At 55.3% G+C, this 24073-nt stretch overlaps 3 protein-coding genes across 8 annotated transcripts in view; 2 read left to right on the top strand and 1 right to left on the bottom strand.

Annotated features, from left to right (window-relative positions):
• PTDSS2 (phosphatidylserine synthase 2) overlaps positions 1-3207 on the top strand; it is a 26823-nt gene extending 23616 nt beyond the window's left edge. For 2 of the 3 annotated variants that reach the window (XM_081797487.1, XM_081797489.1), the window contains 7 exons: positions 188-238; positions 472-585; positions 673-791; positions 1299-1413; positions 1487-1632; positions 1733-1918; positions 2086-3207. In XM_081797487.1, the coding sequence (XP_081653613.1) occupies positions 188-238; positions 472-585; positions 673-791; positions 1299-1413; positions 1487-1632; positions 1733-1918; positions 2086-2245 (891 nt within the window). In that variant the 3' untranslated portion in view covers positions 2246-3207. Of the gene's footprint in view, positions 1-187; positions 239-471; positions 586-672; positions 792-1298; positions 1646-1732; positions 1919-2085 lie in introns of those variants that run through there. The other variant, XM_081797488.1, reaches the window with a different exon arrangement.
• On the bottom strand, positions 3160-15879 carry RNH1 (ribonuclease/angiogenin inhibitor 1). Of its 4 annotated transcripts, none has more exons than XM_031020516.2 (10): positions 15760-15879; positions 8795-8900; positions 7085-7255; positions 6429-6599; positions 5810-5980; positions 5549-5719; positions 5254-5424; positions 4775-4945; positions 3589-3759; positions 3160-3368 (listed from the first exon to the last, which is right to left on the bottom strand). In XM_031020516.2, the coding sequence occupies exons 2-10, from the start codon at positions 8878-8880 to the stop codon at positions 3281-3283; spliced, it is 1371 nt and encodes a 456-aa protein (XP_030876376.2). In that variant the 5' UTR covers positions 8881-8900; positions 15760-15879; the 3' UTR covers positions 3160-3280. The 4 variants fall into 4 exon arrangements, with proteins under 4 accessions (XP_030876376.2, XP_030876378.2, XP_081653611.1 ...); XM_031020518.2 differs by lacking the exon at positions 15760-15879 and adding an exon at positions 15352-15373; XM_081797485.1 differs by lacking the exon at positions 15760-15879 and adding an exon at positions 15111-15237.
• Positions 15360-24073, top strand: part of LOC145716085 (uncharacterized) — an 18828-nt gene continuing 10114 nt past the window's right edge. The window contains exon 1 of the mRNA XM_081797490.1: positions 15360-15718. Coding sequence (XP_081653616.1) covers positions 15408-15718 — 311 coding nt within the window. The 5' untranslated portion in view covers positions 15360-15407. The remainder of the gene's footprint in view (positions 15719-24073) is intronic.

The raw sequence follows: 24073 nt of genomic DNA on the forward strand, positions 1-24073 counted from the left end.
TGAGGGGCCCACTGCTCTCCTCGGTGGTCAGGGTGCTGTCTGCCTGTGCACAGGACCCTAGCTTTATCCCCCGGTCCAGCCGGCGCTGCTCAGAAAGGCTGAGACCGTCCCAGCAGTCCTGGTTTGGGTGGGAGCCGGGCCCGGGGTGCATGCGGGCTGTACACGAGGCTGGTATCCTACCCCCCAGGACAAGCTGGACGGCTTTGTGCCTGCGCACTTCCTTGGCTGGTACCTGAAGGTAAGACGACCTCGTCAGAAGGACACCCTGGGTCTGTCCTGTGTTCCAAGTCCGTTGCCTAGCCACGTGCTGACGTTGAGAGCACTGGAGTGTGGTGGGCGAGGGCCTGGGGGCCGTGGCCCCGACCTGTGCTAGTCCCTGGTGTCATGGTCTCCAGCCAGCGCCTCACCCTGCTCGGGAGGGCGCTGGGGGTGTCTCCCCTGGAGGGTCTGATGCTCTGCCACGGCCCTCAGACCCTGATGATCCGTGACTGGTGGATGTGCACGATTGTGAGCGTCATGTTCGAGTTCCTCGAGTACAGCCTGGAGCACCAACTGCCCAACTTCAGCGAGTGCTGGTGGGATCACGTAGGTGCCCTGGGGGGTCACCGGGCGCAGAGGCCCTCAGGTGGGGCAGGACAGGGCGCTCACCTCCTCCCTGGTTCCTGCCCCCAGTGGATCATGGACGTGCTTGTCTGCAACGGGCTGGGCATATACTGCGGCATGAAGACCCTCGAGTGGCTGTCTCTGAAGACGTACAAGTGGCAGGGCCTCTGGAACATTCCAACCTACAAGTGCGTCTCTCTCGAGCTGCCGCCCTGCTCCTTGGGGGCCAGGCCTCCCCGTGGGGCCTGGAGGTGCTGCTCGTGCGGCCTTCTGGGGGTGCAGGCAGTGGACCAGGATTTTGCCCGCTTCCTCTGTGCACGGGGGCGTGCGCACACGCGCGCACACACCCCCCCGCCAGGGCCCTCGTGGTGGCCGGGAGGTGGGCCTGAGCACCACCCTGCCCGGTCAGCTCCTCTTCATCCTCTCCCGGCCCTTCTCGGAGGTCTCCGGGTCACCCCTCTGGGGCTGTCCTCCTCGCATCGTACAGGCACTCGGTCATGTTTACTTCGAGGTTTGAAGCGGCAGTCCAGGAAAGGGCACGGGGAGTGGGGTCTCGCTGCCCATGCATTGTGGGTGCCTGGGGCGGAGGGGCTGGTGGCGGCACAGGGAGTGAGCGGCCCCTGGGCTCAGAGCACCTGGCATGGCTGCCTGGTGGGGCAGGGGCACCCCAGGGTGACCGGCACGTGTGCTCCCAGGGGCAAGATGAAGAGGATCGCCTTCCAGTTCACGCCCTACAGCTGGGTCCGCTTCGAGTGGAAGCCCGCCTCCAGCCTGCGCCGCTGGCTGGCCGTGTGTGGCATCATCCTGGTGGTAAGGCTGGCCAGCCTCGTGTGCGTGCCTGCTGGGCGGCCCGGCTCGCCACCCACCCTCCCATGTCCCCCAGTTTCTGTTGGCAGAACTGAACACGTTCTACCTGAAGTTCGTGCTGTGGCTGCCCCCGGAGCACTCCCTGGTCCTCCTGCGGCTGGTGTTCTTTGTGAATGTGGGCGGTGTGGCCATGCGGGAGATCTACGACTTCATGGATGACCCGTGAGGGCCCAGGGTGGGTGGGGCAGGCCTGGGCACACTTGGCGTTGCCACCCCTGGGGCACAGCCGCGGCGCCCTCAGCCGAGTGCCCTCCCCCCACAGGAAGCTCCACAAGAAGCTGGGCCAGCAGGCCTGGCTGGTGGCAGCCATCACGGCCACGGAGCTGCTCATCGTCGTGAAGTACGACCCGCATACGCTCACGCTGTCCCTGCCTTTCTACATCTCCCAGTGCTGGACGCTTGGCTCTGTGCTCGTGCTCACCTGGACCATCTGGCGCTTCTTCCTGCGGTGAGTGGTGTGGGCCTCAGCAGGCCATCGGCCGTCTCCTGGGCTGGGTCAACTGGTGTCTGGGTCTTGCGGTCCCTCCCGGTGACTGTGTGAGCGTCCCTGCGAGGGGCAACTTTGCGGGACCTCCATGGGCCACCTGGTGGTGACATGGCTCCCGCCATCCCCAGGGACATCACCCTGAGGTACAAGGAGACTCGGCGGCAGAAGCAGCAGAGCAGGGGCGACCAGGACAGAGCCGTGGGCAACACGGACAGACACTTGCCTGAGCCAGAAGACCCCCCGGGGCCTGTGGAGGCAGAGAGGGAGGGGGCGTCAGCCCCAAACTGATGCACCCCATGATTGCCTGGAGCCAAGGCTCGCTGGAGCCTTCCAACAGGCCTCGGCCCTTGTGGTTTTATCACACCTTCTCCCGTGCGCACGGTGGGGCCCTGCGGGGTGGGGGCCGAAGGTGGCCCTCGTCCTGGTCATGTGTGGTGTGTGCACATGTGAACACGGTATATATGGGTGTGGACACGTGCGCTCCACGTCCCTGAGGCTTCTCTGGGGCTGACAGGTGTGGCTGGGCTTGCCCTGGGCAGCCGGTCTCCTCCCCTTTCTGCACCTTCGGCCCGCTGGCCCCTGGGCTGCACCAAGCCCTCGGCACCAGACGGCCCTAGACGGCCCTGCCCCGCACAGGCGTCACGGTGCCTTTCTCTGCTCCCTGGGCCCCTGGCCACTCTGAGGCCATGGGTGTCCGTGCCCTGGCAGCACATGTGAAGGACACCCCGTGATGGCTAAGAAGGGGCAGGTCTGAGCAGGCAGCCCTGAGCCATTTCCCACAAACGTAAGAGTGGGAACGGGGCCAGAGGTCACCGGACTGGTCCCTCGAGGACCCTGTGCCTGAGGTGGGGAGGAAGGGGTGAGGGTCGTCTTCATGAGCAACCAGAACAAGTAAAGCAGCGATGAAGGTCTGCAGCAGTGTGTCCTCCTCACTGGCTCCCAGCCTCTGCTCCATCCTGCGCCCAACGCAGGGGCTGCCCAGCGGGGCGGGGGGAGGGGGTGGGTCAGGGCCAGTGCTGGCATCTGTCCCCCTGGGTGGCTGGCGGTGTGCAGACGGACAGCCCCGGGTGCTGCATCTGGCAGGGGGTGAGGGAGGCGGCTGTCCTGGACGTGGGTGCATGCACATAGCCGGAGAGCCCTCCTGAAAACACACCTGGGATGCCGCGCCTGCTGGGGACCCCACGAAAGGACAAGCACTCCTCTTGCCAAAACAAGTGCTTTAATAAAGTATCTAAAACTTTCTTGCAGAAGCGAGTTATTAGAGCGTTTCTCTTCGTTCAAAGCTAGGACACCAGCGGGAGAGCCCTGGGGAGGGGCCGGGTTTCAGAAGATGATCCTCAGGCTGGGCTTGCGCCCCTCCAGAGCCTGCAGGCTGTTCTCCGTCTCGTCGCTCCAGTATATGTCGTAGAGACTGTGCAGGCGGCCGGGGAGGGGGCGGGATGCGAGGTCAGGGCCGCCACCGCCCCCGCACGCGCCACTCTCACCACCTGGTTCCCCCCTCTCCGCCACTCACACCAGCTGCTTCCTCCCCCCCAACCCGCCCGCACGCGCCACTCACACCAGCTGCTCCGCCCTCACACATCCGTCACTCACACGAGCTGCTCCGCCCCCTGCCCGCATGCGGCACTCACACCAGCTGCTCCAGCGTGCAGCCCGGCTGCTCCACGCTCGCCATCAGCTGCAGGATGCCCTGGTCGTCCATGCAGTTGTTGCTGAGGTCCAGCTCCCGCAGGCTGCGATTGGCCAGCAGGAGTGAGGCCAGGCTGGCGCAGCCACCGTTGGCCACATCGCAGTCCCCCAGGCTGGGCGGAGAGCAGGGCACAGGTCAGGACAAAAGGGTCCGCACCAGGCCCGTGCCACAGAATGCGGGGTGACAGGGATGTCCGCGCAACACGAGGTCCACAGTGTGCAGAGCCCCAGGGTCATGGCTGTTCCCAGACCTCCAGCTCGGGAGCTCATGGGGTTCCCACTGTGGCCCCGGCAGACGTCAACACCAAAGACAACAGGTGCGCACAGCTCCCCTCCACAGGCACAGTAGTTGGACTGGGCTAAGGCTGGCATACCTGGACTTAGGGCCACAACCTCCCTGGGCAGACGGGGGCTGAGGGGGGGGGCACCAGAGAGCCTCATCCAAGCCCTCGCTTCCTCACCACTGTGTGCCGGGAGCTGGCTGGGTGGGTGGGAGCTGCCGAGGAGGCAACCAGAGGCCAAAGGCGCAGGGATGCAGGTATGGGGTGCACAGAGGGTCGGGGCCTCCAGAGTGAGGACAGCGGAGAAGGGCAGGCTCAGTGCCGCTGCCTGTGCCCTGACCCTCCACCTGCACCCACGCCCCACCCAGCATGGCCAGGCACCCCCAGAAACAGCAGTGAGAAGCAGAGACCAAGACGCAGAAAACAAAAACAAAACGTGTGACAGCAGAAACGAACGGCTGAGGCGGCGGGCTGCAAGCCGTAAGAACAGAAACTCAGGAGGAAAGAGAATGGTGCGTCAGGCCGCCGGGCCCTGAGACCCAGCAGTGGGATCCTGAGTGCTCCACAAGTAAAAACGAGATTAGAAAATCCCTCAAAGGCACACCACTTTAGTGCAACCAAGCGTCCAGCCCAGTAAAGGAACCAGGACCCACACGAGCCGAAGAACACGGGCCTGCAGGACCCAGCAGAGCAGCGTGCAGCAGAGACCAGCGGGCGAGTTCTGGGAAGTACTAGAGATGGCGGCGGGGGGGGTCCTGGGAGGAGCCCCCGCACGGACCCGTCAGACTGAGCGCCTAGCCAGCATGCTGCCGCCCCGCACACACGTGCCGTCCCCGGGCACGCTCACCAGAGCACCTGCAGCGTGGTGCCAGGCTGACTCAGGCCCTGGCAGAGCTCCTGGAGGCCAGAGTCCCCCAGCTTGTTGTTACTCAGCTGAAGCTCCACGAGGTGCTTGTTCTGGGTCAGCATCGTGCCGAAGTGCTGGCAGCTCGCGGCCGTGAAGCTGCAGGACTTCACCCTGGGCGAGTCAGACAGGACCGGGGCCTGACTGGGGCCCACACCTCTGGGGTGCTCTCGGAGGCCCCTGTGGACCTGAGCATGAACCCCCCAACCCCTGCGCCCCAGAGACACCCAGCACCTCCCCCACCCCTTTGCAGAGGCACCTGCATCTCGAAGGCCCCGCACCCCCGACTTGCCCTCAGGCACCGAAGCTGCCCTGGCCCTGGGCCTCGGGGCCCCAGCAGCACCCGCGTCCACGGGCTGCCCTCGGGCCCCGGCTCGGCACAGGCCCAGCCTCCCGCTGGCCACCGCCCGGACCGCACTCACCACAGGGACTGCAGCCGGCAGCCAGGCTCCCGCAGGCTGTCACAGAGCAGCCGGGCACCCTCATCCCCCAGCACATTGCCCGCCAGGCTCATCTCCTTCAGGCTCTCCTTGGCCCCGAGGACGCGGCACAGGTCTCTGCAGCCCGCGGTGGTGATGTCACAGTCCCAGAGCCTGCAGGGCCGGGGACACGTCACCACAGGGCCCCCCGAGGCGACACGGCCGACCTTCTCAGACACCCCCCAGCTGCCCACTGAGGCCGGGGCCCTCTGCAGGAGCAGGGCGGGTGCTGACTCACCACAGGACCCTGATCTGGCAGCTGGGGTGCAGCAGGCTGGGGCACAGCGTGGCGATGCCCTGGTCACCCAGCTTGTTGTCACCCAGGTCCAGCTCCTGCAACGAGGGCTTGGAGGCCACGACACCACACAGGTCCTCACAGCTGGCCGACGTGAGGCCGCAGTTCTCCAGCCTGGAGGCACAGGAGGGCCGGCTGGGTTGGGGAGCCCCTGCGCGCCCCCCACCCGACCACGGACCCTCCCCAGGCAGGCCCAGCGCTTACTTGAGCGCCTCCAGCTGGCAGGCAGAGTCCACCAGGCCCCGACACAGCACCCGCACACCAGCCTCACCGACCTCGTTGTTGCTCAGCACGAGCTCCCTGAAGTGCCGCTTGGCCCTGAGCGCCGAGGCCAGGGCCTCACAGCTGGCGGCCGTCAGGTTGCAGTACTCTAGCCTGGGGGTGGGCAGGTGTCAGGACCTCCGTCCGGTCTCCTCTCCTGCCCCGGGCTGCAGGGCCTGTGAGACTGGAGGGCTGCTGGGCAGGGACAGCACAGCAGTAGCGAAGGGGCCATCTCCTGGGAGCGTGGGTGCTCCAAGCCTCCTGGAAGCCAGCCACTGACCACGAGCCCCACCCCACACCTGGGATGCACCAGACCTGGGAGAAAGAGGCCAGACTCCCCTCCTGCATCGCTGAGCCCATCGGCTCTTGACGTGGGGTTACAGGCCAGCTCTCAGCTCTGGGCCACAGCCCCAGCATCACACAGGACGAGGATCTGCAGGTCTGTGAGAGCCCCTTCCTGAAAGCTCCCCGCAGCTAATGTGCTGGGGCAGGGGCTCACCCAAAACCAGAGGGATGGGGGTGCAGGGCTAGGGGTGGCCTGGGTGACAGATCACACACTCACTGAAGCTTCTCAAGGTTGCACAGGGGGTCCAGGAGTCCTCTGCACAGCAGCCGCAGGCCCGCATCCTCCAGCGGGTTGTCACTGAGCTGCAACTCCCGCAGGGTGGGCAGGGAGCGCAGCACATCAGGTAGGACCCCACAGCCAGCCTTGGTTAGGCAGCAGTTCTGGAGGCTGGAGCACACCCAAGCTGGCCATCAGCAGGGTCCCCGTCAGCTGTGGCCCCCATGCAAACTGCCCTCTGTCCTCAGGAGCCCCCACTACCCCTGAATCCCAGGCGAGCCCACCAAGCTCGGCCTTGTAAAAGAGGGCTTGCTCCTCCTCCTCCGGACAGGGCTCTGGGGTCTCCAGGCCAAGGACAGAGAGCAGGAGGGGCTGCTCAGATGCACCACAAGGCCCAGAGGAAGCTGGGCCATGAGCCCAGGAATGACAGGCAGGGCTGGCAGGAGCACACCCCCCACAGGGGAACAGGGGCCTAGGACGAGGCAGGAAGGGACCCCACGCTCCAGGACCTTTGGCTGAAGCCCAGACACCTGCTGCTGCCTCCGGTCCACCCACAGCTGCCTGCAAGCCCCAGTTCCCTGCACTGTCCAAGTAGGTTCAGACCTGAGCCTAGGGCCGGGCAAGCACCTGGGACCACGTGGATCACCCAGGCTCACCTGAGCTTCTGGATCTTGCAGGTGGGGCTCTGCAGGCCCTGGAGCACCAGGTGCACACCGGCATCACCCAGCTCGTTGGTGCGAAGGCTCAGCTCGGTCAGGGAGGGGTTGGCTTGGAGGGCAGAGCTGATATCCTTGCAGCGCACCTCCGTGAGGCCACAGTCATCCAGCCTGTGGAGGGGACACGTGGTCATTTCACACAGCAGGTCCTGGCCCATTAGTGGAACTCAGCGTGGGGGGGAGGTCACAACCAAGACATTTAAAAAATGAAACAGGGGGGCTCCTGGCTGGCTCAGTCAGAGGAACATGCAACTCTTGATCTCAGGGTGGTGAGTTCAAGCCCCACACTGGACATAGAGATTACTTAAAAAAATAAATAAAAAAAGAAACAGAGAAGTGTATGGATCATCTCACGGTGCTTTTGTTGCAGGCCCTGGCACATCTACAGATGCACGTCTGGGGCCCCGTGCTCTCTGCGCCTTCCTGTGGGGCACAGTCAGCACATGAAAGCTCCTGTCTATCTCTAGAGAAAAACCAAACCAAGGAAGTGCTGGGAAAAGGACACAGCACCTCAGAGGGACACAACCGGAGGGGCTCACCAAGATGGGCATGCACAATGCTGATTGTAACCCAGGATCAAGGCTGCCACAATTAGGGAAACACCCAACAAATACAGGTGGGAGAAAAGCCACCTCTTGCTCACAAGAGAAGGACAATAGATAAATGTGGAAGGAATGAAGAAATTAAAAATCCCAGTTAGGCAAAGGCCCAATAACAACTGTTCTGGCAAGATCCACCGATGAATGACAAAATCAGTAGGCAAAGGTTTGAGCAGTCTTAAGGCACCTCACCCAAAATATTTATCAATTACCAAGAGAAAGCAGTGACTTTAGAGTGGAGAGCAGGTGGTCATGGTGACCATTAGGGGTGACCCCATGGTGCCATAAATCGACAGGATACAAGATGCCAGGCAGACACCACAGCATTTGTGTATTCCCACGAAAAACCTGTGTCTCAGCCATGACATCTCCAGAGCCTGAGCAGACTCAAGAGTCAGATGGCCAAGGACAAGGAGGGACAGAGGGACTGTCACAGGGAAGGGGCCAAGGAGACGCGAAGTTAAATGCCTCAAGCGGGATCCTGCACAGACCCGGGCACAGGGAAAGGACACAAGGGGAAGAGCTGGTGACGTCCGAGTCCAGGCAGCCGTGGGGGGGGCTCTTCGTTTTCCTGTCTAACTCTTTATAAACCTACAACTATTTCAAGTAAGTAAAAAAGAGAAAAATAAGCAGGCACTCATCTCCTGCTTATACACCCTGGGGAACCTGTGGGTTTGAGAAGCTCAACAACAAAACCCAGTCTTGACTCCCAGCAGGGGCAGTGGATGGGCAGCGAGCGCCTCCCACTCCCACAGGAAAGAGACAGGCTGCTCTGCCCACCTGCCCTCAGAGCCTCCAGGCCACCTCCTGCCCCCCCAGCCTGAGCCAGGAAAGGTTTACATTTTCAAATAGTGGGGAGAAAGTACAGTAACATCTCATGCCATGTGAAAATCATATAAAATTTACACTGTGAGTCCAGAATCCCAGTGCTCTCGGAGCACACCCAGCCCACTCGTGGGTGGTGGCCGAAGGCTGCAGAGCCACGGCAGTGAGGTGGAGAGCCTGCCTGCTAACCCCCGCACACACACACACCAACAGGGCTGTTTTCTACCTGACCACCTCGTACTGCTGGATCAGAGGCAGGAGCTCCGTCCACCGGGCATCACTCAGCTGCTGACACTGGATGTCGAGATTCATGGTTCGAGGCGAAGTGTTTTCTAGGTAGAAGGCAGAGCGGGGAGAACATCTTAGCCAAACTCTCTCAACGTTTGATAGGCCAGAGAGCCAGAAGACGGAAAAAAGTCCTAATAGGACCCCCAAGGGTGGGGGTTGGGGGGTTGATGTTTCAGAAGCCACAGCCTCTCCCTGGCCAGTGCCCTTCTCCACCTCAGCCTCCAGGAGCAAACATGGGGGCAAGCAAGGGGACGCTGCAGCCACTGGGCTCCCCTGACAAAGGGCACCACAGACCACAGAGCTTGGGGACACAGCTGTGGGAATGGAGGCAGCCTCACCTCTCGGTCTCCTGCACTTAGCCTTTATGGGCCCCTCCTACCCAGGAGAGCCAGGACCAGTGCTGGCCATCTGAAGCCCCTTCCTCTCACTTGCCTGGGTAACACCACAGTGTAGAGACCCAAGCAAGTGGAGCACAAGGACCAGCAACCCGAGGAGTGCCACAGCCCCACCTGGCCAGAGAGCCCCCCACCTGGCATCTGAGGAGCATGGACCTGAGCGGCTTGTGAGAACCCGAGGCCTCACCACCCTGAGGCAGCTGGCGGGGAGGACAGGTGCCTGTGGTGAGCTAACAGTTCTTCAAGGGGCACCAGCGACAGGTGCCCTGGAAAGGGCTGAGGAGGTAAAGTGGGGACCCCAGGCCCACTGCCTGCACTCTGGGGGTGCACTCATGGGTGGCCACTCAGAGTGCCTATGTCCACAATCCCTTTCTGGGGGCTGGGAACTCCAAACAGGCCAGGACACATCCTCTGCCCCACCGTGGGTCAGCCCAGGCCCACACAGAAATCAGGCAGGACTTTGGCAAATGAGTCTTGCATGGGAGGTCACAGGCCCTGAAACACCTCACCAGGAACAGCACAGAGCTTGAAGAAATGATTAACTGTCTACTGATACCAGAGTTTTGGGTGGGCGCTGACTGCACTGGGATGTTCCTGAGGCCCTGAAGGTGGGGGCCAGCAGAAGAGAGCATCCTGCTGGGATGGAGACAGGGAAGGGAGCGGGTTTCATTCAAGCGCAATCAGAAAGCCCAAGAAGGATTCACACCTGGAAGTAATGCCATTCAGCTGCCCTTTAGAAAGGTCAGGACAAACAGGATGACTCAACCCCATGTGAGGCTCCTGGTTCTGTGAAACCCCAGTTTCCTAGAAATACTGCCTCGTTTGTGTTCCTGTTCCTGGCCGTGCCTAGCAGGGCCTGGCCTTGCTGAAGAAGTGAGGACTCCCCGCCTGGACCCAGGCCAGTTCAGAGCCTACAGCCAGTCCGGGACTGCCAGTAAAGGCTCTGAGTGCCAGCCAGCAGGCAAGATTCACGTGTGCACATCCTAACTGATGAGCCAGCCGAAAACAGAGGGGAGGAGGTCTCGGTAACTGGCCCTGTCACACAGCCAGCAAAAGGAGGAACCCAGAGTCCGCCCAGCCCACTGCCCCGGCCACGTGAGCAAAAACCAGACCCGCCCCAGCGGCGCCAAGGGTGTGGTCAGTAAATCCCCTTCTCAAGAATCCTTAGTCGTCATCACTGGAGAAGGGGACTGGGAGGGGCGAGGTCGGAGGGACCCTCTCTCCCAATCCAGTCTGACATCTGGGGGCTGGGCTCTCCCGAGGTGATCTGAGGTTAACGAGAGCGGGAGGGCGCCTGGGTGGCTCAGTTGGTTAAGCGTCTGCCTTCGGCTCAGGTCATGATCCCAGGGTCCTAGGATCGAGTCCCGCATGGGGCTCCCGGCTCAGCGGGGAGCCTGCTTCTCCCTCTGACCCTCTCCCCTCTCATGCTGTTTCTCTCTCTCTCTCTCTCAAATAAATAAATAAAATTTAAAAAAAAAAAGAGAACGGGAAACCCGAACGAAGCAACTGAGCGCACCCCTCCCCCACCCCACGGCTTGACCAGACCCTGGGGGAACCTCTTGGTTGGTCCTTGGGACTAGGGGGACACTCCTTAACCTCTATGGGTCACGGATCCCTTCGAGAACCCCATGAAAACTGAAAACGCCCCCCAAAGACGCCGCGTCTCACTGCTTCTCCCCGAGTCAGGACCCCCACCAGTTGGGCTGCTCCCTCGGGTCCCAACAGGACACTTAATGCTTTCACGTGTGAGAGCGGGCCAGTCCGCAGGGCCGCGCCGAGGGGACAGAGCAGGGGGCGGCGCCCTCGGCCGAACTGGAAGACAGGGGCGCGTCCCGGGCCCACTGAGCCCCAAGCCAGGGGCGCCCCGGGGTCCGCGCGAGACCGCCCAGGGCCGTCACCGCCCTCCGTGCGCACCGGAGGCTGCGCATGTGTCCCAGGCCCGCGCGGAGTCACTCCGCGAGGAAGCGTCCGGTCGGGCCTCGCGCGCGGGGATCCCCACCCCCGCTCGCCGCGCCGCTTCCCCGCACCCTGGCACCGCGCAGCTCACCTGCTGCCGAGCCTCCGCTTCCGTCGGGGCCAGGGGTGCGGTCCGCCCCACGTCCCGGGGCGGGGCCACGTGCTGGGGCGGGCCGCAGGCGGGGCGATGGGCCTGGCGGCGGCCCGCCACCAACGCAGAGGACCGGGGGGGCCCGCCCGCGCCCCGCGCCCCGCGCCCCCCCCCAGGGCACAGTAGCCGCACTCCCGGGCAGTGCGATTATTGGAGACAGCCGTCTTTGAAGCGGGTGCTCCGCAAGCAAATCTTAACTCAAGCACTTGCATTGCGAGAGAGAGAAAGCCCGACTGTCAGGGCTTACCCGGCCACACCGGCTAGCACAACCATCACTGGCGGGGAGAGACCTCCGAGGGTCCCTTGTTAAGTGTTGTAAACATGCGGGACAAGACGCCCTGACGGGGGCCTGGGAGCTTTCGGCACCGCTCTGCCGACTAGGTCACCTGTCCCGTGTGCACGGGCTGACGTTGTCTACTGACTTGTACGCTCGTTGTTAGAGCAGGGATGCTGGATGCGTTCTCATCACACACGCATTCGCTTCTTCAACCAAGGCCTACCCAACACCTACGGACTGCCAAGCACTATGCCCGGCGCTTGGGCTACATTGGTGAGCAAAGCAGAGCGAAGGTCTCAGGCCCCACAGAGCTCACAGTCCAATGGGGGGAATGCATGAAATCAGAAAGTAAATTAATAGCATTTAGACTGTGGAGAGTGCAAGGCGGAGGATAACGCAGGATAAAAATGAGTCAGGGCGGAGTCAGGGAGGTCTCCTCCCCAGTGCCAGCAGGCCTCCGGTGGGTGTGGCAGGCTGGGAGGAAGGTGCCTTGGAGTTCAGTTTCACAAACACGGGTGCTCGCGGCAGACCTGGCGTAATCTTTGTGACCACCAGAGGGCAGCACAGTAGGGGTGGGGGACGAGGGGGCCGGGGGGTAGTGGGTTCTTTGGGGAAATTAAGTGAGGGTTATTCAATTTGAGGAGAATATTTGGCTGGGCCAGTCCTTGCTTGGGTGGCTTGCTGGGCACCAATGGACAAGAGGGTCTGGGCCACCAGCACGGGGCCAAGGGTCCCAAAGAACCCAGTGGATTGAGAGACACGGGCCAAGGCAGAGGCAACCACCCCTCCGTAAGCTCCCTCAGAGCAGGTCTAGTGGTCAGGTTGACAAGTCATCAAGTGAAGGCAGTGAGCAGCTCTCTTCCACCTTGATGCAGGAAAATGAGGGTGGGGCTGGGTTTCTGGCAGAAGCTACTGAAGCCTGAGGGTGGTTGAGAATGAAGCAGAGGGGTGAGGGTGGAGAGCTCCAACCAACTTTCACATGATTTGTCTTCTTCAGGTAAACACCCAGAAACAGAATTGCTGGATTGTAGCTCCATACAGTTTTCCACCGTGGCTGCACCAATTTTCATCCCCACCAACAGTGCATAAGGGTTCCCTCTGCTCCACATCCACACCAACACGTGTTGTCGTGTTGATTTTAGCCATCCTGACAGGTGTGAGGTGATGACTCACTGTGGTTTTGATTTGTATTTCCCTGATTATGAGTGATGATTAGCATCTTTTCATGTGTCTGTTGGACATCTGTATGCCTTTGGAGAAATGTCTGTTCAGGTCCTTTGCCCATTTTTTTTCAACTTTTAAAAGATTTATTGGGGTGCCTGGGTGGCTCAGTAGTTAAGCGTCTGCCTTCGGCTAAGGTCGTGATCCCAGGGTCCTGGGATCGAGCCCCGCACTAGGCTCCTTGCTCAGCGGGAAGCATGCTTCTCCCTCTCCCACTCCCCCTGCTTGTGTTCCCTCTCTCTCTGTCAAATAAATAAAATCTTTTTAAAAAAAAAAGATTTATTTATTTAGAGAGAGAAAGTGAACACGAGGACGGGGGTGGGGGTGGGGCAGAGAATCTCAAGCAGACTCCACGAATGCAGAGCCTGATGTGGGGTTTGATCCCACAACTTAACCGACTCACCACCCAGGCACCCCTCCTCTACCCATTTTTAATGATTACTTGTTTTGGGTTTTTTGTTTTTTTGGTGTTGTGTTGTATGAGTTCCTTATATATTTCAGATATTAACCCCTTATTAGGTGTGTCATTTGCAAGTATCTTCTCCCATTCCATAGGTTGCCCTCTCATTTTGTTGATGGCTTCCTTTGCTGTAAAACATGATTTTTACCACATGAGCAGTATGTGCTCTTTATAGAAAAACCAGACGAGGGGGACCTAGGTGACTCAGTCTTTAAGCGTCTGCCTTCGGCTCAGGCCATGATCCTGGGGTCCTGGGATCCAGGCCCGCATTAGGCTCCCTGCTCAGCGGGAAGCCTGCTTCTCCCTCTCCCACTCCCCCTGCTGTGTTCCCTCTCGCTCTCTGTCAAATAAATAAACAAAATCAAAAAAAAAAAAAAAAGATAGAAATAAAATGGAAAGCCCTAGCGTGCCCACCTTCCAGACACAAAGCTCTGACATCTGTATATGTGCTCCTACTCCTCTGTACGCACAATACACATTTTTTTAAAAAATAAGAAATATTAGGAATGGTAGGCAGAATAATGATCAAAGATGATTATGTCTGAATCCCTACCTTACATGGCAAAGGGGTCTTTGCAGATGTGACTAAGTTAAAGGTTTTGAGATGGGGAGATGGTCTTGAATTACTTGGGTAGGCCCAAAGTAGTCATGAGAGTCCTTACAGAAGGGAGGCAAAAGGGTCAAAATCAGAGATGGGACAATGGAAGCAGAGGTTGGAGTGTCTGGGCTTTGAAGATGGAGGAAGGAAGTCTCCACAAGCTGGAAAAGGCTAAGAAGCAGATTCTCCCCTGGAAACTCTGGAAGGAACCAGGCCTATGGATACTTTAACTCCCTAATGCCCATTTCCCACTTCTGATCTCAAGAGAACTGTAAAATAAGAAATCTGTGACAGCGTGTTACAACAGCAGCAGGAAACTAATGCATTATGAGCTGCTGTATTTTTCACCTCAGAATAGTTATGTATACAATGTATAATGAATATACAGGTACACTAATCAATATGTAACAGTCTAACTTTGTAAAACATTTATGTGTTTTTAAAGATTTTATTTATTTGGGCGCCTGGGTGGCTCAGTTGGTTAAGCGACTGCCTTCGGCTCAGGTCATGATCCTGGAGTCCCGGGATCGAGTCCCGCATCGGGCTACCTGCTCAGCAGGGAGTCTGCTTCTCCCTCTCCCGCTCCCCCCTCTTGTGCTCTTTCTCTCTCTCTCACTCTCTCTCAAATAAATAAATAAAATCCTTAAAAAAAAAAAAGATAAAAAAGATTTTATCTATTTGACAGAGAGCGAGCATACAAGCAGGCGGAGCAACAGGCAGAGGGAGAGAGAGGGACAAGCAGACTCCCTGCTGAGCAGGGAGCCCGATGCAGTACTCGATCCCAGGACCCTGAGCCGAAACCAAGAGTCAGATGCTTAACCCACTGAGCCACCCAGGCGCCCCACACAGTCTAATTTTTAATGGCCACATCATGCAACTGTCTGAACAGCCAGTTTACGCAACCAATTTCTATAGATTGACATTTAGACTGCTTTCAGATTTTTCTGGCTTTACAGCATATTCTCCCACGTGGTTATCTTCCTGGTACACCACCCAAGAGGGGGGCTTGCCTGGTTCTGAGATCCTTCCAAGACACTGCCCACCTGCCGACCGGAAACGCTGCAAAGTCCACCAGCTTTGTCCACACTCCCGTGTCCCCATACCTGCGAGCCAGTTATGCCAGCCCAATAATGCAAAGTGCCTGGGCTCCCCTTTTAAATTTCAGCCAATTCCCCCCGAGGTGCTGTCCCATTTACGTTTTTGTCGTCCCCACGTGATTTGTCCATCCAGCTCTCCCCAGGATTCTCGGGTGCCCAGACTCGGGCAGAGCTGCCGGGAGTGGAGACGGCTATGCCCAAAGCCCAGCATCCTGTGCGGTGACCCGGGAAAGTCCTCTCTGCCAGGGCTGTCCTCCCGGGGTGGGGGGGCTGTTCTTTGGGGAATAACGGTCGAGGGTTACTCAACTTGGGGTAAAATGTCGGCTTAGCCAGCCCTTACTTGTGTACTTGCTGGGCGCCAAAAGACCAAGGGATCAGATCGAACCTCCAGAACGTATGGGGAGAACCACCAAGACGCAGACCACGCAGGCGCGCACCCAGTGCCCCAGCGCAGGGACTCCCAGCATGCCCCGGGAAGCAGGCCGGCGGCAGGTGCGCACGCGCGAGGGCGCACTTGGACGCCCTGACGTCACCGGCACGCGCCGACTTCCAGCCCCGACCCGCTTCCCCCCCCCCACTCCTCCTCCCGCCGTACCCCGCTACCCATGCTCCTGCATCCCGCTCTCCAGTGTCGCTTCAAGAGCGCGCGTTTATCCCGGGCAGCATGGCCGCAGGAGCGCCCGGCGCGCCTCCACAGGCGGGCGCCGGTAAGAGCGGACCCTAGGCACAGACCGCAGGAGTCACTGACCTCCAGACCACGGACTGGGAGAGGGAGGGTCCACGCCCGACAGGGGCGGGGCCTGGCGGGGCGCGGTCTTGCTGCCGCGTCGGGACGGGCGGTGGGGCGGGGCCTGGGCGTCGGGGGCGGGGCCTCGCGTGGGGCGGACGCAGGCTCTGCGGGGCGGGGGCCTGAGTGTTATGGGCGGGGCCTTGCGTCGGGGCGGGGCCTCGCTTCGGGAGCGGGGCCTCGCATGGGGCGGACGCTCGCTCTCCCTGGCGGGACGTGGCGGCGGGGCGGAGCGGTGGTCCCGGTGCGGCCCTCCCGGTGTCCCGCCTGGCAGGTGTGCCTGGGACGTCCGGCCCAGGCGGTAACATTAACGTGGCGGGGCTGGGGGCTCGGTTCGGCGACTTGGGGCAAAGTCTGGGGCTGGACATTCTGCACAGCGGTACTCTGCGGAGCACCGACTACTTGGTAGAGCTGGGCAGTATGCATAGGTAGGTAGACACAAAGATGAAAGCGTTATTCATTAAGGCAACGTTCGTAATCAGTGGACAATGGTTCCTTTATCTGTCGTTGTCAAAAACTTAATAATTCTGTGTCTCACTAAATGCATTCATTCAATAAATATTTCTTGTGTAACGCCTTTGTGCCCGCTGTGTTGTAGGTGCTGAGGATTCAACACTGAGCCGAGCAGGCAGAAATCCCTGGTGGGGGGAAGCCTGGGAGGGGGAGGCCGGGCCTGGGAGGAGGGACCAGGAGCTGAGGGGCGTGGCCCGTGTCCACCGAGTGAACAAGTGGTGCTCAGCCGAGGATGTGAAATGGAAAGCTGGGTCCTGAGGAGGGGAAGAAAGGTCCGGAAGGAGCAGTAAGGAGCAAGGTACCTGTCCTCCAGGAGCGCCAGTTCCTGCTGCAGCAAAAGGGATGCGAGGGTGCTTCAGAAAGAAATGGCTTTTCCGGGCGCCTGGGTGGCTCAGTCGGTTAAGCGACTGCCTTCGGCTCAGGTAATGATCCTGGAGTCCCGGGATCGAGTCCCGCATCGGGCTCCCTGCTCGGCGGGGAGCCTGCTTCGCCCTCTGACCCTCCCCCCTCTCGTGTGCTGTCTCAAATAAATAAATAAAATCTTAAAAAAAAAAAAAAAAAAGAAATGGCTTTTCCTGAGAACTTACTTCTTCAAGTGCTGAAGTTTCATTTTAACAACTTTAATAGAAACTGTTTAATTATACTATTCACTTGCCGTGAATCATTGACTGTGATTAACTTTTCTAAAACTAATTTGCACACACTTTGGGAGACCTTCTGTGGGCCAGCACCGCTGCAGGTGCCTGGGAGGAAGAAGGGGTAAGCCAGGCCGAGCTTGCAGCCTGGAGCCACAGGTGGGGCGACGCAGAGGTCACTGGTACCCTCCGGGTATCACACAGCTGGGTTGTTCAGAGGAGGGAGAAGAAACCACCATCAACTGTTTTTGCTGAAATACAGTGATGCTCTTGTGGCATCTTAAAGTGTGCCTGCTGCCTGATGCGCCCAGTCTTGCTGTCCCTGTTTTAGTTCATTTCTTTGTGTTTATTTTTTTTTAAAGATTTTATTTATTTATTTGACAGAGAGAGAGAGAACACAAGTAGCCAGAGAGGCAGGCAGAGGGAGAGGGAGAAGCAGGCTCTCCACTGAGCAGGGAGCCCGACGCAGGGCTCGATCCCAGGACTCTGGGATCATGACCTGAGCCGAAGGCAGCCGCCTAACTGACTGAGCCACCCAGGCGCCCCTCATTTCTTTGTGTTTAATGGGAAATACTATCAAAGGCTGTTGGAATTGTGCCTAAAGTGAGTAAATGTCTGAGCACTGATTGGAAATGTTCTTACACAAATAAACATCATGAACTTTGGTACATAAACATTGTGACTTATATTTTGGGTGCTTATCAACAAGTAAGTGGTGGGCTAGTCCCCAATTCTCAGAATTGACATTTTGGCAGATGAAGTTTGCAAGTAAGCGAACTACATGCCAGAGCTGATCGTTAGATTGTATTAAACTGCTCTTCTGGTGGTCTTTAAAGGAGATGGTTGAGCACAGGGCCTGGAACCAGCTGACCTGGGGTGACCTTTCCCTGTGATGACCAGCTTGGTCATTTCGTCTGGACACTAGCACCACCCAATCCCTCCCTCTGGGCAGTGAGGATTCTCTGACATAATGCAGGTAAATGCTCACATGAGCTCCAAATATTGTTTATGCAAGTGTGTGCTGCAAAAACAAGGCACTTTGAGTTGGAATCTGAGTGTGAGGTTTAGAATTCATCACAGGACACCAGAAGGGCTCCACTGGGCTGACTCTGGGACTGGCTTCCTTGCCTACCAAAAGAGTTACATTTTTTGGAAAGCTGCTAAAGTGGTCTACTTTCATTTTATTCTCTTCTATGCCATAACCTATTAGATTTGTTTCCCAAAATTCTTGATAAAGAGAACTATTTAAAACAAACGCTTCGCCCTGAGGCTGTTTGGTCCCCTTTGTGACATCCCATAGGTATGTGAGGACTTGTCTGCTGTGAGAATCAGTGAGGAACATGAGAGAAGGTGCTTGTCGACTTTGAGACACCCTATGAAGCCGAGCATGAAGGTTACCACCATACATGTGGCTGAACCCTCTCCCAGACAGTACGTGGGCCACAAGGCAGGCTGCATGGGATTCACAGGAACTTATGTCTTTATTTTGGAGCTCACCTGATTCTCCCAGTTATGTCTTTTTTTTTTTTTTTAAGATTTTATTTAATTATTTGTCAGAGAGAGAAGGAGACAGAGAGCATAAGCAGGGGGAGCTGCAGACAGAGGGAGAAGCAGGCTACCCGCTGAGCAGGAAGCCAGATGTGGGGCTCGATCCCAGGACCCTGGGATCATGACCTGAGCCGAAGGCAGACGCTTAATGACTGAGCCACCCAGGCGTCCCATCTTTATTTTTAAACTTAGTTCAGCTGATGTGGGATTTGGGATTTTTTGTATATAGAAGTACTCCCCCCACCCAGTTTCACATTGTCCCCTCCCAGAGGGGACCACTCTTGCTCATTTCCAGTGTTCATTCTGTCTTCTCGATCCAGCCCCTTCCCACCTGCCCCATAGGCTTCAGTCCCCACCAAACTACATGTTTTCTGAAATAGCCTTTGGATTCGTTTTGCCTTTTCCTCAATGCCTGTTGCAGCATCCCAACATAGAGGGTCTCAGGAAACAGGAACGGGGGGGCCAAGGAGAGAAACCCCAGTATATGTTTGTGAGATGCTGCCCAGGTGTATCTTTGGGTGGAGTCCCTGTTCCTATTCTGCTTCTGTAAATATATTCCTTTAAAAAATATCTTGTTTATTGAAATGTAAGGCGCATACAGAAAATGCTCATAGTGAATATAGAGAGCACACTGGATTTTCCCCAACAACCCCTCAGGTGAAATAGAACCCATTTAGGATGGAGTAGCAAGTGTTTGAGGATTAGCTTGATCGGTGGCTGCTCTGAGTTTGTGTGAGTGGTTATGTAAGTGATAGTTTGTAACTTACACCAGAGATGACCAGATGGGTTTTGTCCTAAGGTTTGGAATGTAGAGGGCCCTCTAATGTATGGGCTAAGTTCTGTCATTTGGCAGGAGGAAGTTCACACGGGGGCAGGTGTAGGGGAACTTTTGCATACCCTTTTCAGGCTCAGGGTCCTTGGCACAAGTGAGAAGGGTTTGGCTTTAAGTTGCTGGTTTCAGTCATACAGTGAGGAAGCAGCCAGTCAAGGGAACAGCGTGTGCTTCGGGAGTCCTGTGTCCTGTGCTGGCACGGTGGTCTCAGCGCAGGGATGACATTCTTTCCCCTCCTGCATGTAAACATTGCAAAGATTAGACATTCCTATAGGACCCCTGGTCAGACACACCAGCCTGCCCACAGGAGCTGGTGAGGACAGCTGCGCACAGCTGTGCAGTAGTGGGCACCAGAGGCCTCGGTCAGCTACCTTGGTGAGGCCAGGGAAGCCACTTTGTGCAGGAGATACTTGAGCTCACATGGTACGGAGGAAAGCACGTGCAAAGGCAGAGGGGTTTAAAAAAACCCTCTTCTTGGGCGCCTGGGTGGCTCAGTTGGTTAAGCGTCTGCCTTCGGCTCAGGTCATGATCCTGGAGTCCCAGGATCGAGTCCCGCATCGGGCTCCCCGCTCGGCGGGGAGTCTGCTTCTCCCTCTGACCCTCCTCCCTCTCATGCTCTCTCTGTCTCATTCTTTCTCTCTCAAATAAATAAATAAAAATCTTTAAAAAAAAAAAAACCCTCTTCTTATCTCTACTTCCACAGGCTCATTTTTGCCTGTTTTTGGGCTTTATATAAATGGAATTATATTGCATGTTATCTTCTTTGCTGAACAGTGAGTGACAGCCGTCCATTTCATTGTGAGCGGCCGTGGTCTAGTTGGTGTCCCTGCTATGTTTTCTACTGCATGGATATACCATGTTTGACTTCCCAGTCCTTCTTGATGTACAGCTAAGTGTTTCCAAAACAGTAGGTTTGGGCTATTACGGGTAGCAATGCTATGAACATGCACGTCCTTTGCCGAGTGTATGTGAGCGTTTCTGTTGAATGTATACCTGGGAGGGTAGTTTGGGCACCAAGATTGTGGAGGCCTCTTAATGTGAGTTGGGAAATGTTGCCACATTTTCTGTCTTTTCAAAGCATTTGTGTAATATTGGTGCTAACTATTCCTTAAATGTTTTATAAAATCCATTAGTGAAGTCTTTGTTTTCTTCTGAAGAAGTTTTTTTTTTAAAGATTTTTTTTGTATTTATTTATTTGAGAGAGAGAATGAGATAGAGAGAGCATGAGTGGGGGAGGGTCAGAGGGAGAAGCAGACTCCCCGCTGAGCAGGGAGCCCGATGTGGGACTCGATCCCAGGACTCCAGGATCATGACCTGAGCCGAAGGCAGTCTCTTAACCAACTGAGCCACCCAGGCGCCCTCTGAAGAAGTTTTTACGTCATGGATTCTATTTCCTTAGTAGTTCTAGAACCATTCAGATTTTTCTATTTCTTTCCGTGATGGTTTTTGTAATACAAATGTCAGTCATGTCAGGTTTGTGAATCTTTGGTTAAAATCTACATCTTTGGGGCGCCTGGGTGGCTCAGCTGGTTAATCGTCTTCTTTCGGCTCAGGTTATGATCCCAGGATTCTGGGATCAAGTCCTGCATCCGGCTCCCTGCTTAGCGGGGAGCCTGCTTCTCCCTCTCCCTCTGCCTCTCTCTCTTCAAATAAATAAAAATATAAAATCTACATCTTTGGTGGATTCTTTTGTCTTGTCAACTATTTTAAGAGAGGAATATTGACTCTCTAGCCACAGTTGTGTTTCTCCTTTCAGTTATGTTAGGTTTGTGCTTTTCTATTTCTAGACTATGTCATGAGCCTCATCTTACCATCTCAGCAAATGGACTCTTTATCTTTTGAGATGCTCCTCTTTATGTCAGCAAGCACTTAACTCATACTCTAACTAACTGAAACCCATTTTTCTGATTTCTTATTGCACTTGCTTGAAGCATTGATGAGGTGTTCTACAGTGACTGGAACATTCCACCTGCCAGGCCAGAAAAGCCCTAAGAGCAACAGAATGCCTAGAAGACCACCCGCCATATGTCCCCTCCCTAAGCCAGGACCACACGCTGAACGTGTACCAATCCCCCCAACCCAGGATCACGTGCTCTCTGCCTGCTCTCTTGCACGTACCCCCTGAACTTCTTCCTGTAAAACTCTCAGGGTCCATCTTGACGCCAGAGAGGTTGGCTGTTCAGGCCTGAGCCTGCCACCTCCCCTGGCTGCCGGCATCCAAAATAAATCTCTCCCTCCCTCCCAAACCCTTGTGTCTTGAGTTTTCGGCTTCTCTTGCAATGCGTTTACCAGGTTTGTTCAACAATATTGGCAAACCTGGCCAGGAGCTATGCCTTTGATTTGTCCAGCCCTGCAGGATTCCCCTGGACAGAGCAGTAGGCCACAGCAGCACGCCCAAGTTTGCCCGTTCCCTCCCTGAGTTAGCAGCTGTGATGGATGGCTGACGTGCATCTCTCGGGACGCTGGTTGGGAAGTCTGTTTTTGATAACACAGCCATGCCAGCTTCCTTTGGGGTAGTGCTTACATGGTACGCTTTTTTCCATTCCCTTACTCTTAACATTCGTAGATTCTTTTATTTAAGGTGTTCTCTTATAAGTAGAATGTAGTTGACATTGGTTTTTTTCCCTAGTCTGACAATCTTTCTTTTCAGTGGAAAATTTAGACTGTTTACATTTAATTTAATCATTGATATATTTTGGGCTCTTTGTTTTTTCTGCCTATTCTGTTTCTGTTTTTCTCTTTTTTTTTTCCTTTTGCCATCTTCTGGATTTTTATTTTATTATTTTCTCTGGTTTGGTAGTTTTGCATTCTTTTAGTATTATTTTAATAGTTACTCTAGAGATTATACATGTGTCTTTGACTTATTAAAGCTTAATATAAGTTTATACTTTAGCCACAACCTGGACAGTACAAGGACCTTTGTGAATAATAATCATTAATTAATAATAAATGATAATAAGTAAATATTTATAAACTATTATTAATTTATGTAGTCAGTATTCATTTAGAATTTTGTTGCTCTTCAATCCTGACATCTTCCTACTTCCATCTGGGGTTACTTTTTTTTTTTTTTCTGCCTGAGGAACCCCTCTACTGTTTCATTTGGCATGAGTTTACTGGTGATAAATACTGCCAGTTTTTGCTTTTCTGAAAATTTCTTTGTGTTCCTCTATTTTTGAAGGATACTCTTTAGTGGGTATAGAATTATAGGTTGGAGGGCACCTGGATGGCTCAGTCACTGGGCATCTCCCACTCCCCCTGCTTGTGTTCCTGCTCTTGCTATCTCTCTCTCTGTCAAATAAATAAATAAAATCTTTCAAAAAGGGGGGCACCTGGGTGGCTCAGTCGTTAAGCATCTGCCTTCGGCTCAGGTCATGATCCCAGGGTCCTGGGATCGAGCCCCACATTGGGCTCCCTGCTCTGTAGGAGGCCTGCTTCTCCCTCTCCCACTCCCCCTGCTTGTGTTCCCTCTCTCACATTCTCTCTGTCAAATAAATAAAATAAAATCTTTTAAAAAAATAAAAGAAAAATAAAAAAGAATTATAGGTTGACAGTTATTTCTGTCAGTAGTCTGAAAATGAAGACAACTCCATTGTCTTCTGGCTTTTATACTTTCTGTCAGTCTTATTGTCATGCTCTGAAGACAGCATGTCTTCATGGGTGCTTGAAAGAATTCCTCTTTATTTTCCGTTAGCACTTTTACTATATGTGCCTCAATGTGTTTTTCCTTGTATTTATCCTTCTTGATGCTCATAGTGCTTCTAGAATATGTAGCTTGATATCTTTCATCAGTTTGAGGATATTCTCAGCTCTCTTATTTCTTCAGATATTTTGGATGCCCCTTTCTCTTTCTTTTTTTTTTTTTAGATTTTATTTATTTATTTGAGAGAGAGTGAGCAAGCAAGAGAGTGTGAACAGGGGGAGGGGAAGAAGAAGAGGGAGAAGCAGACTCCCTGCTGAGCAGAAAGCCCGATGCGGGGCTCGATCCCAGGACCCTGGGATTATGACCTGAGCAGAAGGCAGGAGCTTAACTGACTGAGCCACCCAGACACCCCGCCCCTTCTCTTTCTGATCTTCATTTAGGAATCCAATTAAATATATGCTCAACCTTTCCACTCTATCCCACATGTCTCTTATACTCTTTACTAGACTTTATATCCTTTTGACTTTCTGTTTCAGTCTAGGTAATTTCTTTTGACCAGCCTTCTAGTTCACCAATTCTCTCTTTATCTGTATCGAATCTCTTGTCAACCACATCCACTGAATCCTTAAGTTTAGTTATTCTATTTTTCACTTTTGGAATTTCCATTTGTTTGCTTTTGATTCCACGTCTCCCCCTAACCGAATTAGTTAATCTTGTCTTTTGACAGTGTACTTAATTAAGAACATTAACTAAGGTTATTTTAAAATCCTTATCTGATAATGGCATTATCTGCATCTCTGTTGGGACATTTTTTATTTAAATGCAATTAATTAACATATAATGTATGTGATTCATCAGTCTTACACAACACACAGCGCTCACCACAACACATACCCTCCCCAATGTCCATCACCCAGCCACCCCGTGCCACCCCATGCCTCCCACCCCCCTCCACTCCAGCAACCCTCAGTTTGTTTCCTGAAATTAAGAATCTCTTTTGGTTTGTCTCCCTCTCTGATTTCATCTTGTTTTATTTTTTCCCTCTCTTCCCCTATGATCCTCTGTTTTGTTTCTTAGATTCCTCACATCAGTGAGATCATATGA

The sequence above is a fragment of the Leptonychotes weddellii genome, chromosome 11 (genome assembly GCF_054177405.1).
Source record: "Leptonychotes weddellii isolate Sample4059 chromosome 11, ASM5417740v2, whole genome shotgun sequence".
In the NCBI taxonomy this organism is placed as follows: domain Eukaryota; kingdom Metazoa; phylum Chordata; class Mammalia; order Carnivora; family Phocidae; genus Leptonychotes; species Leptonychotes weddellii.